The following is a 13,490-nucleotide window of genomic DNA, read 5'->3' as shown; positions in this document are numbered from 1 at the left end:
CAAGATTATTATAATAAATATATAAATATTTGTTTATTTATAATTCATTTAAGCGGACAAGGCTACCAAGTAAATCGAACGTTTTTTTTAACGCTAGGAAAACATACCACAAGTTCTCTTTGCACAAACCCCTCACACACATCCATCAAGACATCTTGTCCCATCAGTGAATAAGTTGATTTCCATAGGACTACATGACATGGGGCTGCAATAGAGTTTTTAAAAAGCCAAGGCATATGGATAGCGCCACGTGATTAGGTGGTTCAAGAATGTGCCCCTATGATGAGAGCTGAGTATCATGGGACTGTATAAGCACATGATTTCTCTTTCTAAGTATAACACAAATCTGAAAACATCAGTGAAGCTGCTTACAAGCTGTATTTTTTAACCATATATCAAAGATTAGCCGTTGTTATCTTCAAAATGTAAAATCAATGTGCAATGTCAAATATTTCACTGAGAGAACATAAATTCCATTTTATCCTCCTACTTAAATCCTCAAGTCAACTCATAGAAGGAAAGTAATAGCAAACTGACAATATTAACTGATTAAAATGTCCTTGACGTGTTACAACAGTAAATCAGCTCAAGGGATAACAAAAACAAACTACAAACCAGTAAAGCATTAGCAGTCAACCACTTAAGATTTATAGAAAAAGTATTTAGCAAATACATATACATATTTATATGTGTGGTCGCTGAAGTATTTAGTTCTTAACGTATTCAGGCTTAACAAAGTCCAATAAGGATTAGACGTTCCTTTGTTCCTCAACACTCCGTTTGCCAACAGGTTAGCCTTTTAACTTGCTGAGAGAGAGAGAAAGAAAGAGAGAGTGAGGGAGGAAATCTTGTGTGGATTTAGAAAAATGTCAAGAGCTATGGGGTTAATTGGAGGAGAAGTGAATCCTTTAGTGCACTTACTCATTAAACATTTGGCCTTTATGTAGAAGCTTGTGGGGGGGTGATAGGAGGACACACAAAACGCACTGTAGGGACTCCAGTAAGGTGAAAGTTAACAGCCATTTAATGGTTTAAATGGACAAATTAGGGTATTTTCGGCTCATAAAAATAAAGTAGGAGTGTTTCAGAGATAAAATGCTATATTGCTGAAATCCTGAATCGCTCCAAATGGCAAATGGGTGCATTGGGTTCAAGTAAACATACAGCTTCAAACAGGCCAATTTCAAGGCGGTTTAATAACAAAGACAGAAAAGTCAGACCATCAACCGATGGAAGGTAGATATGCTATATTTTGAGGAAAAAATTGAGAAATATGATCAAGAGGATTGGATCCCTCCTCCTTTTCTAACTGACATCCATTCAAAGACTTTCTCCATCCTCAGAGATTTAAAGCGCTTTAACCCCAGGGCAAAGGAGGGCAGCTTGGCTCACCAAGGAGCTGGACGGAAGAAAGACAGGATAAGGGTGACATAAGTGTGAAGAAGAGGAGCGTGAAATTTGGCAGACATTCACAAACCGACTGTTTTGCTCCAAGCACCTATCTGAGGCTGAAGACTGAAGCAACCAGAGAGAGAGAACGGCTATGTTGAAGAGCTGTTGATGAAGGGTGCTGCTAACAGACTCCAATTATTTGTAGAGTCATGTCAGGGAACATAGTGGGCTGGGGGTACTGCAAACACTGCATTTGTGAACACTAAGTTGGAGAGCGTTGTGAACTAACATCCCAAACACCTCTGACAAGCATGGAGAAAATCATGTCGACAGACTTCCCTGTGGTTCAGTCCTTCTTCGAACTCCAAATCATTCATACAGAGGAGAAACCGCCAGGCCAGGTTTAGATCCCGCCGCATCGTCCACCACTTTCACTCCAGTTCGTTGTCACGCTGTTCCTTACTGTGTCTAAGCCAGGATGGCAGAGAAGTGAAGTCCCCCTAATCCTTCTATTGTCCCGGGCCTAATTGGATTTAGAGGAGGAAGGTGGGGTAGAGGGTAAAATATGTGAACCCCCTTTTAGGGTGCCTAAAGGGGGGACTTTAGTTTTTCATGGCCTGAAAAGGAGGAATCCTCCAGGGATTTAAGGGATTGAAAGGTGACAGAAGCTGGATTATGTTTTTTATTACTGTGTCTTTAAGCAGGTAAACAGGGAAGCCCATTACATGGGAAAAGTGCAGGCAGCCAATTCCTAAGTATCTGTAAATACGTTGCTCATTTCAGTGGGTTTTGTTGCTGTAAGACCTCTCCAGAGTAAACTCCTGATGCTTTCGACAATACAGGTATACCTAAACATGGAGCCTACAAAGCAACTTGGTATTCTTGCTGCTGGTTCCTGATTCCGAATGAGCTCTAAACATTTATACTGTTCTATCTAAAGTACACTGTGGCTTAGGCTTTATTTATGAAATTGTTACTAAAACATTGTTTATTTTCTTCACTTAAGTATCTATATATCTATACCTACAATATATATATATATATATATATATATATATATATATATATATATATATATATATATATATATATCTCAGACACATCTAGCTCTTTATCTCTATAAATATCAAAATATGTCAAATATCTGCACTTTTGAAATCGGTGATTAATTGCGATTAATTAATTATGCAATTAATTGGGGTTAAATATTTTACTTGACTGACAGCACTACTAAAACATATAACATATATTTTCTCTTGCTAGAGAAAAAAAAATGTTAATGAGAAGATATGACAACAAATCGACTTAAAGAAACAAATCTGGGGGGGTGGGGGAAATGGGACACAAACAATGTAACTTGCCATATGTTATTTATAGGATGACTACATTGTCATGTAAACATGACAATTACATTGTCATCATTCGGTTCACAATTCACTGGAAAAACGAGCTGTGGCTCCAAAAAAATATTTTGGTCAAAAAAACTTATAGGCTATGTGCTGTCTTGAAGTCAAATTGTCTGTTCCATGTCAATACATTCAAAACAGAAATTTGAAATGAATGTCCTCATGACTCATGGCAACAGATCTGGAAAGGCCAAGCCAAAAAGCCTACAACTAGATTATTTGACCATTGTCTTTATCTTCAAAGTGTTATTGGTGAGGAGCACAGTAATTCAGACTCATTTACACTAGAAGTAAACTGAATCAGATGATGCTTGATCGAACTGTCACCTAAAAGAACCTGTCATGGTTGACTGGCCTTATTGGGTCCCCATGGAGACGCCATTTCAACCAGACTGGATGCGTCATTAACCAAGACTGAGGAGGCGACAAGAGTGGAATTCAAGAGTTCTGGATCTTTAAAAAAATAAATAGGATAACCCTATGTATGGTATTTAAACTTGATTTATTAACATGGACAGCTATACCATAGGTAGGGAGAGTAAAAATGCTACACAAAAAAAAAAAAAGAGTGAAAAAATTATTGATAATATAAACAATAATCAGAGAGATGGTCTCTGGTCTCACACACAAAGGTGTGTGACTCTAATCTCAGACAAACATGCTCACTCTGGCATCCATAAGGAGTCTCATCCATCTGGCTAGCAACATATTCAGTGACGTTTGTCAGTGACTGCTCTGCTGGGTAAATGATGGAGAGCAGATCAATCAGGGGACTGGGAGGCCCCAACCTTCACCCTGTCGGCAGAGGAAGATGGAGCAGCTAGACTCAGGTGCAGGAAACCCACCTTCCGTCTGGTGAAAAGGAGCCACTGATAATGGGCTGCTATTGTATGATATACTCAGTCTGCTGGTACTCTATGCTTTTGGTAGGGTCATGTGTTTGTATATTTCAAGTCTAAGTAACACTTGACTTTTATTCTTTAGCTATCAAGACAGGTTCACAAGTCTTTGCAAAGCATCCATATCAAGGCTCTGGTCAAGTGCCAAGTCAAGTCTAAAGATTTTCAAGTCCAAGTCAGGTCTCAAATCTCTTTGGTTAATATATATGCTGAAGTTTATAAAAGTCAAATAATTTCACTCTGACTCGAAATATATTCACACACTACCATTCTTTTGAAAGAAGTCTCTTATGCTCACCAAGGATGCATTTATTTGATCAAATACAGTTGAAACAGTAATATTGTGAAATATTATTACAATTCAAAATAACTGATTTCAACTGTAATATATAATATGTAATATATTCGTGTGATGGACAAACTGAATTTTCAGCAGGCAATACTCCGGTCTTCATTGTCACATGATCCTGTCACATGATCCTTCATTCTGATTTGTTGATTTCAATGTTGAAAACATTTTGCTACTTAATATTTTTATGGAAACCGTGATTTTTTTTTTCTTCAGGATTCTGTAATAAAAAAAATAAAAAGTTTTTAAAAACTGCATTTGTTTGAAATAGGAATCTTTTGTAACACCGTAACTGTCTTAACCATCAATTTAATGCAGAATAAAAGTATTAATTTCTTATTAAAGTATTAAAGTCTTAAGTCAATTCTTATGAGTCTGACAAGTATTAAGTAAATTTTTTCCAATGGAGTGAGAAGTTCCATCATTTCGCCCCAACTTTTGGACTATACATATATTTTACAAATTGAGGAATGATTATTAAAATTATTTTCTATAATCAACAACATGCCACAGACACTATCAAAACATACTGTAACTCAGAATATGCCTTCAACTAAAAGTCAAACCCAAATCACAGACCAACGTATCTTTTGCAGGACACAGTCGGTGTAAAACTCATCCTGACCTTCAGCAGTAGCTCTAGAGTAGCACAATATATCTCTCTGAAACATCTCTTTAGAATGATGTCCATCCCAGATCATAAAAGTGCCAACAGGGAAAGAAGGCCACAATAGAAACAGACAATAAATTCAACGAAGGATCCAAGTTGAAAGCATGAGGGCAGCTCTCCTTGACTTTGAGATGCTTCTGTCACAAATCTGTTTCTTCCCTGTTTTTAGCATTCAATTATCATTGCTGTATCAGTGGACTGTGGACAGGATCAGTGAACTGCTTCATACAAGATGACTTCATTGCAGGAGTAACCTCAGAGAGACTGGAAGGTATCAGTCCCATGGAATGGTACAGGAAAGATTCGCTTCTGTTTAAATCACTAATAAGAGATGAGAACTAGTGATATCCAGGTCATGATGTGCAATTCTTCATTATTTTAGTGTGATTCAATGGACCTCAATGGACTGGACCTCAGTGCTTTGTACAATTTTATTCTTGGAATTTGGTCAATTAGAAATAACTTAATAGATACAGACTTGCCCATTACAGATTATATCAGAAAAACTCAAGCTAACACACAAAGATGAATATTTTTCACACATTTTTCAACATCTTAAAACATCTTATCCCCAGGCTTAAATTCGGGATACAGAATCTCAGATTTTCAAAGTGGTCTCAGACTTTTGCTAACTACTGTGTAAATGGGTATAAAGTACTCAATAAAGAAAGAAAGGAGAGAGAGAGAGAGAGAGAGAGAGAGAGAGAGAGAGATCCCCTCATCATTCAACTCACTGTACGTCTCATTCATTTATCGACTCCAGCAGGACACCATGTGTAAATGCTGATATGAGCAACAGTCATGGCTGCTCTCCTCCAGCTCATTGATAGTGACAGAGGTGCTATGGTTGGCTGTTTGCCTCTGTGCAAACTACTTGCGCCTAACTGAAAAATCAATAAAATCTCCGGACAACCTGACACTGATCAACAGCAGTCGAAGGTCGTCTGTGGCAACCAAATGAGGAGGGAGTGTGTGTGTGTGTGTGTGTGTGTGTGTGTGTGTGTGTGTGTGTGTGTGTGTGTGTGTGTGTGTGTGTGTGTGTGTGTGTGTGTGTGTGTGTGTGTGTGTGTGTGTGTGTGTGTGTGTGTGTGTGTGGAGCGATGAACCACTCCAGGATGTTTTGTAGGACAAGCGTAACAATACTTTCACTTCGTAACATCCCTCCCACCTTCCCTCCTCTCCTCCTACCCAATTAGGTGTGAACGGAGCTTGTCCTTCAGAAGAAACTCGACTGCCTGAAGCGAAAAGCAATGTACGGATCTGGGATGGTATTTTATATAAAGCAAACATGTCGGAGGTCAAGGATTAAACAATATAAAATATGGAATCCATTATTGTTCAATCTGGTGGCATTTCAAGTGAAACATATACTCATGAAATTGGCTCCAAAAAGTATACATGAACACACTTTGAACATGGATTACTATAAAACAAAATATCAAATCAACTGGTGTCAAGGTGATTTTTATCAAGTCAGTTCTCCTTCAGTTCACACAGGTGTCCTGATTTGTATGTCTATAAAAACTTGAAAAGTATGTCTGTGCTATCACAACAGAAAAGAAAAACTGATATTTTGTTATAGAATGAAGTGACATTCATACATGCCAAAGTTAAAGCACCCTAGAAAATTGTACTTCAGAGTACCACACTTTCATTGGATTTTTACTATTCCTGCGGATGCATACTGTGTTTAGTAAATTTTCAGTATTCCAGCAGCACTGGATACTGTATCCTACAGTGCCACACACTCGATTTAGTATCCTATTTCTAGGTTGATTAATGAACCGGAATTAATAATTTGATCATTATACAAAAATGTATTTATAAATGCTAAATAGCTTCTATTTCCAAGATGATAACTGGGCTCATGCAACAGCAATGTAGCGCAGTACTATTGGGAAAACATTTACTCATAATATTTCACTTTAGAGCTTGTCTGAAAAACTCTTTTTCCAAATAAATTTGGTTCTGGAAAAAATGAATTGTCTGAACATGGTCTTGGAGTTTGGGTGGGGGTGGGGTATGTCCTGTGCTGATTAGCTCTAAATGTCAATTTTTTTAAGAACAGCACAGCAATATTTAACACTGAGAGCAGTAGAGAACCAAGGGTACAACATAGTGGAGTGTCTGATCAGGAAAATCCTAAAACACATCAAATGCAGACAGTGTGAATGCGAGGGGCACAGAGAGACACCCATCTGCTCCATGACCTCACCAAATCTCCCTGGCAGATGCGGAAAGGCCTGCCAAGCAATTAGTACCACTGGTTGACTTGTTTGGGGCCGTCTCCTAGGGGCAAATGCAGCTGGGGCCGTCTGTATGTGTGTGAAACGCGGGTAAGACGGTGTGCCTTTTTGGCCCGCTGCCTCTCACGTTTCCATTGTGGGGCAGAAAAAGACTACAGGCTAAAAGCATCTGTAACTGACATTCTAGCCCTCTTATCATTGACATGAAAGAGCAAAACATGCTAACTTCAGCCGAGATGGAAAGAAAAAATACTGCACTTTTTTTTTCTTTTCTCTTTCCTCCTAAATGAGCCTGGAAGACAACGTAGAAGACAAACGTCTTTACACTTTACGGCGCAGGAATACTACATCTTTAAGGATATACCAGAAATGCAAATAAGAACTTGAATAAAATACTAACCCAGGACAAATAATTTCATAATCCGTCACATACAGGAAACTCATGCATTTTCCACAAGAGAGTAAGTGACAGTACATTTGACAAAGCATGATGGGACTACAGGGAGATGAACGTTATGTGGTCAGTATCTGCCACCCCAAGATTTTTCCTGTTTAAATATGCCCTAATATCTATACTTTGTGGGAAACCCAAAAGAGCTTGTCTTAGTTTTGAAGGTGCCCCTGAAGTTCTCCGGATCACTGTTTTTCTCTTTTCTTTGATCAGCCAACACTATCTGTCTCTTTTTTAACTAGGTCAGATGACCTGGAAATCACGTTAGCCTCTTCAAGATGTAGAGACACAAGGAATGAGAAAGAGAGAGAGTCTTATCAGACACTGTCCAGTGTTGTAGAGAGGATCAGAGTGGAGTCATCAGATCAAAGAGGAGTGGCTCCACACTACCGTGCCTCTCTCATCTTCTCGTTCGGTCTGCTCACTAAGACCAAAGCTCTTTTGGTCTCCAGATAATACGGAATGTTTTTAAAAAAAGAGATAAAGAGCCCAAAAGTATTTCTTCTTGTGTTGGAGCTTATTTAAACGGTTCTATTCAGACCTGCTAAGTGTACATAAGGTTCAAGAACACTTTTTGGCACTTACGCGTTAGAAGAATCAGAAATTCTACCACTTGCTGAGCTTTCAGCGAATCAAAGCTTTGCTAAGATCTATAAGTGCCTTTGACCTTTATAAAACGATTCAAAGGAAGGAAAGGAAGTTAAATTAAAATCATAAAAAAGGAAAGTCTTGAATCATTTCATGGTTTTACGCTACAATTTGCTTAGCTATTTAATAAACAATAATTTGTTTAATGCATAATTAAATAAAGGAAAATAGTAAGGGCAATAAAAATATTTAGTGTGAATGGGTGCAACAACTAATCATAATCAAATACGTCATGTTGTAGATGCTATAAATGTTTGTAAAATAGAAATGGAAATAAGATCGGTGATCACATTTTTTTGCAGTTTATGTAAATAAAGCCAATGCTTCCACGTCAAACACTGATTAATGAAATTATAGTAATAGCCTCTCAACTTCAGACAGTAAAGATCCCCTTGAATTTAATCGTTTAACATTTGAATAGGCAGAAACACTTTTTCAAAAGACAAGATAAAGAAATCCATTAAAAACAGTATTAAAAGATTAAGTGATTAATTTGCTTAATTCTTGAATAAGCGAAATTGCACTGCACTAAGGTAAGTTAATTTCAAATTATGTAAAAGTGTGTTAACCAAGTTAACCCTAAATGATTTTAGACAAACATTTAATTTCACTATTATTTAGAGCTGAGATTGGGAGCAAGTATTCACTTTAAAAAAAAATAGCTTTCAAAACTGATGTTAGACGTCACATGATTTATTTAACATTTAGTATTCTACAATTCCACTCATTAAACTGCTAAAGTTGTTTCTTTACCATTACAGAACAAGGTCATATATGAAAGAATGAACGATAAGGTGACTGGAGAATCAATTACTTATAGCACATTATTTTATTCCAACATATAGGTCTATAGGCCTAAGAACTAAACTTACGTAAAATGCACTACATTCACGTCGCTGTAGAAATATTAATAATCATCCCATGGCGTCTGATTTCGTGATGTTGTTTCACTTGGTTAAGGAGCAAAATAAACAATGTTTGTGTAATTAAATAAAACACCATGAAGTTTCTTTAACGAAAGAACATTCGCTCAGCGTGACTAACAAACAGTGTTTTACTCAAGCGAAAAATAAAACACCCCGCGGGCTCTCAGATGGGCTTAACAACACAAACTCTTGACATTCGCTTCTCTCACTGTACAAACACACTCAGTCGCGACGGATCGATAGTTTGAATGGCCTCATTTAGCGCAAAGCATCCTACAGCACGCAGCGCTATATCTGCAGACTTCCTCGTAAGCCTGTCGTTAAGACAACTGTGATGAGAGCTGAACTCATACAACATGAAGTCTGGCTTGATAAGAGACTTCAATTACCACGCCAAACAATCTCTCCTCTCTAAATTATTCATCTTAACGCGCTATGCTTTGGAAGAGATACAGCTCAGATTCACTGAACTCCTGAGAATAGAGCAACGGTGGGGATAAAATGATGAAAACAAAATAGTTATTTTTAAAGTTATTTTAATGACAGCAATGAATATAGCGAGCGAGCGGAAAGCCGTGGCAATGAAGGTAATTAAATGCAAAACAAATAGAGATAGGCTACTACGCACAAAAAAGAAAAATTACACTAAATTTATTGCATCAGAAAATACAGAGGAAAAACCAAATAAAGACATTTGTTTCTTTACTTAAACTGCAAGCCATCTTTTTTCCTTTTCTTTTTTAATTTTCTTTTTTTTCCCTTTCTGTTCTAAAAACGTGCTTTTATTCTCCTTATATCAAGTGCATGCAGAAGTTAAATCGTAAATATCTTATGTAAATAACACAAGTGCAACCTGCTTATAGCCTGTATACATCCGCACTGGAGCGTTTCTAAACCCCAATTCATTACAGAAGCTCAATGTCATCTAATTACAATAACACTGAATAACCCGAAGGACATATCAGTCGCTAATTTTTTTTTAATTCTGTTTTTACTTCATTTTACTGACCATAGTCGCTAATCGAGAAATTAAAAATAGTTTTAAACAGAGTCTAGGACCCGCATAAAATGTTGCAATTATATGAACATACCGGAGAATTAGAAGAGTTAACCAATCTATATCATTGTGCTTTCGGCATTATTACAATATTACAGAAGCTACACCTCCACGACCATGAGATCCATGAGCACACACACATGCATGCATTTGATCTTTCTGAGTAGGCTATAGGGTGAAATGGCGGTGGACGAATGCAACAGCAGTGCGCGGTCAACAACCTTACAGTGGCAAAAACAATCCCTCTCTTTTTCTTTAACACAAATCTTTCAGCAGCCAATTCTTAAAGACCAAAATTTAATTCAATGTAATCAAAAATAAATAACAATCGCAACAAACGTACAAGCAAGCAAGCATTACAAATGTAGCATATATTCAGCGAATACTATACGATCAAATGTACGGTGAGATAACAATCAGCAAACATGTAAAATCGTTGTAATGAAGGTTAAAGTAAGTAAAAGGTAAAATGTGTCCTATTAATGTTGTCTGTATAGCCTAACCTGGAGGCGCCGTATCTCGAGCGCTGGATGTTCAGGAGGAGAGAGTCTCTCCAGCGCACCTAGGCTGTGATTGGCCAACAACACTGACAGCTCCCCCGCTGATTGGCCAGGAACAGATGCCCGTCCCCCTTTCACTCCAACTAGAGGACCATTCATAAACTAAACAATTCCAACACTCACGGCTGAGTCTGGACAACTGCACACTGGCGCACAGTTTTCATGCGCAAACACAAATGAAAAAGATGATGACATGACGCGCGGAGATTTATACTTCAACTGATACTGGTAACAACTTAAACCTTAAAACCTTTTCAAGCAGAGTTGGAAAAGTCGCACTGCGTTGCATCCATCCGTTTCCTGGTCTAAATTTGACGTCTATCCGCTGTGGGCGCAAACTTCATCCTTTTTTTCTTTTAGCTGGGAGTTGTGCCTCTGGCTCCACCGGTAAGCATTGGATCCATCGGCGTACTGCGAAACTCCGGTCTACAGTCCGGATCTGTGCCCCAATATGATTGCAACGCAAGCAAAGCTGGTTTACCAGCTCAATAAATATTACAACGAAAGATGCCAGGCGCGCAAAGCGGCCATTGCCAAGACCATACGAGAGGTGTGTAAAGTGGTGTCGGATGTGCTGAAGGAGGTGGAGGTCCAGGAGCCCCGTTTCATCAGCTCCTTGAGCGAGATAGACGCGCGCTATGAGGGCATGGAGGTCATCGCACCCAACGAGTTTGAAGTCGTGCTTTACTTGAACCAGATGGGAGTCTTCAACTTCGTGGATGACGGCTCTCTGCCGGGCTGCGCGGTGCTCAAACTCAGCGATGGCCGTAAGAGGAGCATGTCCCTGTGGGTGGAGTTCATCACCGCCTCCGGTTATCTGTCGGCGCGAAAGATCCGCTCCCGCTTCCAAACGCTTGTGGCCCAGGCCGTGGATAAATGCAGCTACCGGGACGTGGTTAAGATGGTGGCGGACACGAGCGAAGTGAAACTGCGCATTCGGGAGAGATACGTGGTGCAAATCACCCCGGCCTTCAAGTGCACGGGCATCTGGCCTAGAAGTGCAGCTCAGTGGCCCATGCCTCACATCCCGTGGCCCGGGCCGAACCGGGTGGCGGAGGTAAAAGCGGAGGGTTTTAACCTCCTCTCTAAAGAGTGCTACTCGTTAACGGGGAAACAGAGCTCGGCGGAAAGCGACGCCTGGGTTTTGCAGTTCGCCGAGGCCGAAAACAGGCTTCTGATGTCGGGCTGTAGGAAGAAATGCCTCTCTGTTCTAAAGACTCTCCGTGACCGACACCTCGAGCTGCCGGGACAGCCGCTCAATAACTACCACATGAAGACCCTGCTGCTGTACGAGTGCGAGAAACACCCGCGGGAGACTGACTGGGACGAGTCGTGCCTCGGCGACCGTCTGAACGGTATTCTGCTGCAGCTCATCTCCTGTCTGCAGTGCCGCCGGTGCCCACATTACTTCTTACCCAATCTAGACCTGTTTCAGGGTAAACCACACTCAGCCCTGGAGACAGCGGCCAAACAGACCTGGAGACTGGCCAGAGAAATCCTTACCAACGCTAAAAGTTTGGATAAACTGTAAGATGCAAAAGGAGGACATTTATTTTTGGTGAATATTAAGGGACGTTTGACATCACAACACTGAAAGTGCAGAGAATGTGATCGTGGTGCTCTCTGAATAATGAAACCAAGAAAATGAAAGATTTAAATAAAACTTAAGATTGCAAAACTAAGCATTTGCTTTTGCCAACGGGACATTGCAGAAGAGAGAAATGAAGGTACATTTTAAACTAAGTGTAATGATTTTGTTGTTTGTTTGAACTGTTTTCACAAAGTGAAAATTTTATTTAAATATATGCACAAGATCTTTAATTGCGAATTACAAAATGTAGCGTGCCAAGTTCAATTTTTTTCATGATGTGATAAAAAATTGAAACGTGTAATAAAATCATGACACGATGAAATTTAAACTTGGCAATTTGTCATTACTTAATTCAAAAACAAAAATTCTTACATTAATGGGACTGCAATACATGAGCATAAGACTCATGTATAATAAAGCGTTTAGTTTTGTGATTCGTCTTCGCTATAAACAAAATTAATTACAGTGTGTATTGTGAACTAGCCTTTCAATTGAACTAGTAGAAAACGAAACGTAAAAATACGCGTGCATGGGCCCGTTGCTCTGAGATAAAACGGATATTTATTAAATGACATTAGCAACAAAATAAAGAATGTATGATGTAAAAAATGGAAATAATGGAGAGCAATTTGTAAAACAGCCAAGACCTCTTACACTGAAAAATAAAATGTAAAAAATAAAACGTAAACAACTCGCACAATACAACAACAGTAGGCCTACTTAATTTCACTGATTAAAAACCAAATATGAATCCCATCAAATATAAAAATGTTTAAATAAAGACACTGCTTTTTAAAACTTTTTCGACTGAATTAATAATAGTTTAATTCTTTGGAGTCAATTAGTTCACTGGAAATCTCTGAAAAAAAACACATAGGCCTATATTTTATATTTTATTTTATAACAGCAGTTTATTAAAATTAAAAAGCCTTCTGAAAGAAATACTTAGACAATGTTTGCAACAAACAAACAAACAAACAAATAAAGAATCCACTAAAACAGATCTGCTGTTTTATTCTGGAAAAGTAACCATTTTAGCTCACAATTCTGTTAAACAACAAATTTGTATTAATCTAGCTTTTAAGAAAACAACTTTATTGAAAACAATATATTTGAAGTAACCTACATAAACATAAAAACACATTAAGGAAATGCTGAAAGTTGATATAGCCTACTTTGTTCTTAAACAGTCAAAACAAAAGTCCAAGCAAATCCAGCATTCAGAATAATAAGATAGCACTCTTTCCTATCTTTGTGTTATGATATATGATAAGATGACCACAAATAGCCAATAC

At 38.5% G+C, this 13,490-nt stretch overlaps 2 protein-coding genes across 3 annotated transcripts in view; one reads left to right on the top strand and one right to left on the bottom strand.

Annotated features, from left to right (window-relative positions):
* lrba (LPS-responsive vesicle trafficking, beach and anchor containing) overlaps positions 1-13,490 on the bottom strand; it is a 295,618-nt gene that overhangs the window by 97,410 nt on the left and 184,718 nt on the right. The gene's annotated exons all lie outside the window — the stretch shown is intronic.
* mab21l2 (mab-21-like 2) lies at positions 9,716-12,523 on the top strand. The gene has a single exon (XM_077203265.1). The coding sequence runs from the start codon at positions 11,056-11,058 to the stop codon at positions 12,133-12,135; it is 1,080 nt and encodes a 359-aa protein (XP_077059380.1). The 5' UTR covers positions 9,716-11,055; the 3' UTR covers positions 12,136-12,523.

The sequence above is a fragment of the Siphateles boraxobius genome, unplaced genomic scaffold (genome assembly GCF_051911475.1).
Source record: "Siphateles boraxobius isolate OS27281-9 unplaced genomic scaffold, OSU_SipBor_1 119, whole genome shotgun sequence".
In the NCBI taxonomy this organism is placed as follows: Eukaryota; Metazoa; Chordata; class Actinopteri; order Cypriniformes; family Leuciscidae; genus Siphateles; species Siphateles boraxobius.
Note: the sequence above shows the minus strand (reverse complement) of the source record. Positions and strands in the feature narration are given on the sequence as shown.

Bases quoted from the DNA above. Each gene is read 5' to 3' on its own strand.
- mab21l2 (XM_077203265.1), top strand. From the start codon at position 11,056: ATGATTGCAACGCAAGCAAAGCTGGTTTACCAGCTCAATAAATATTAC.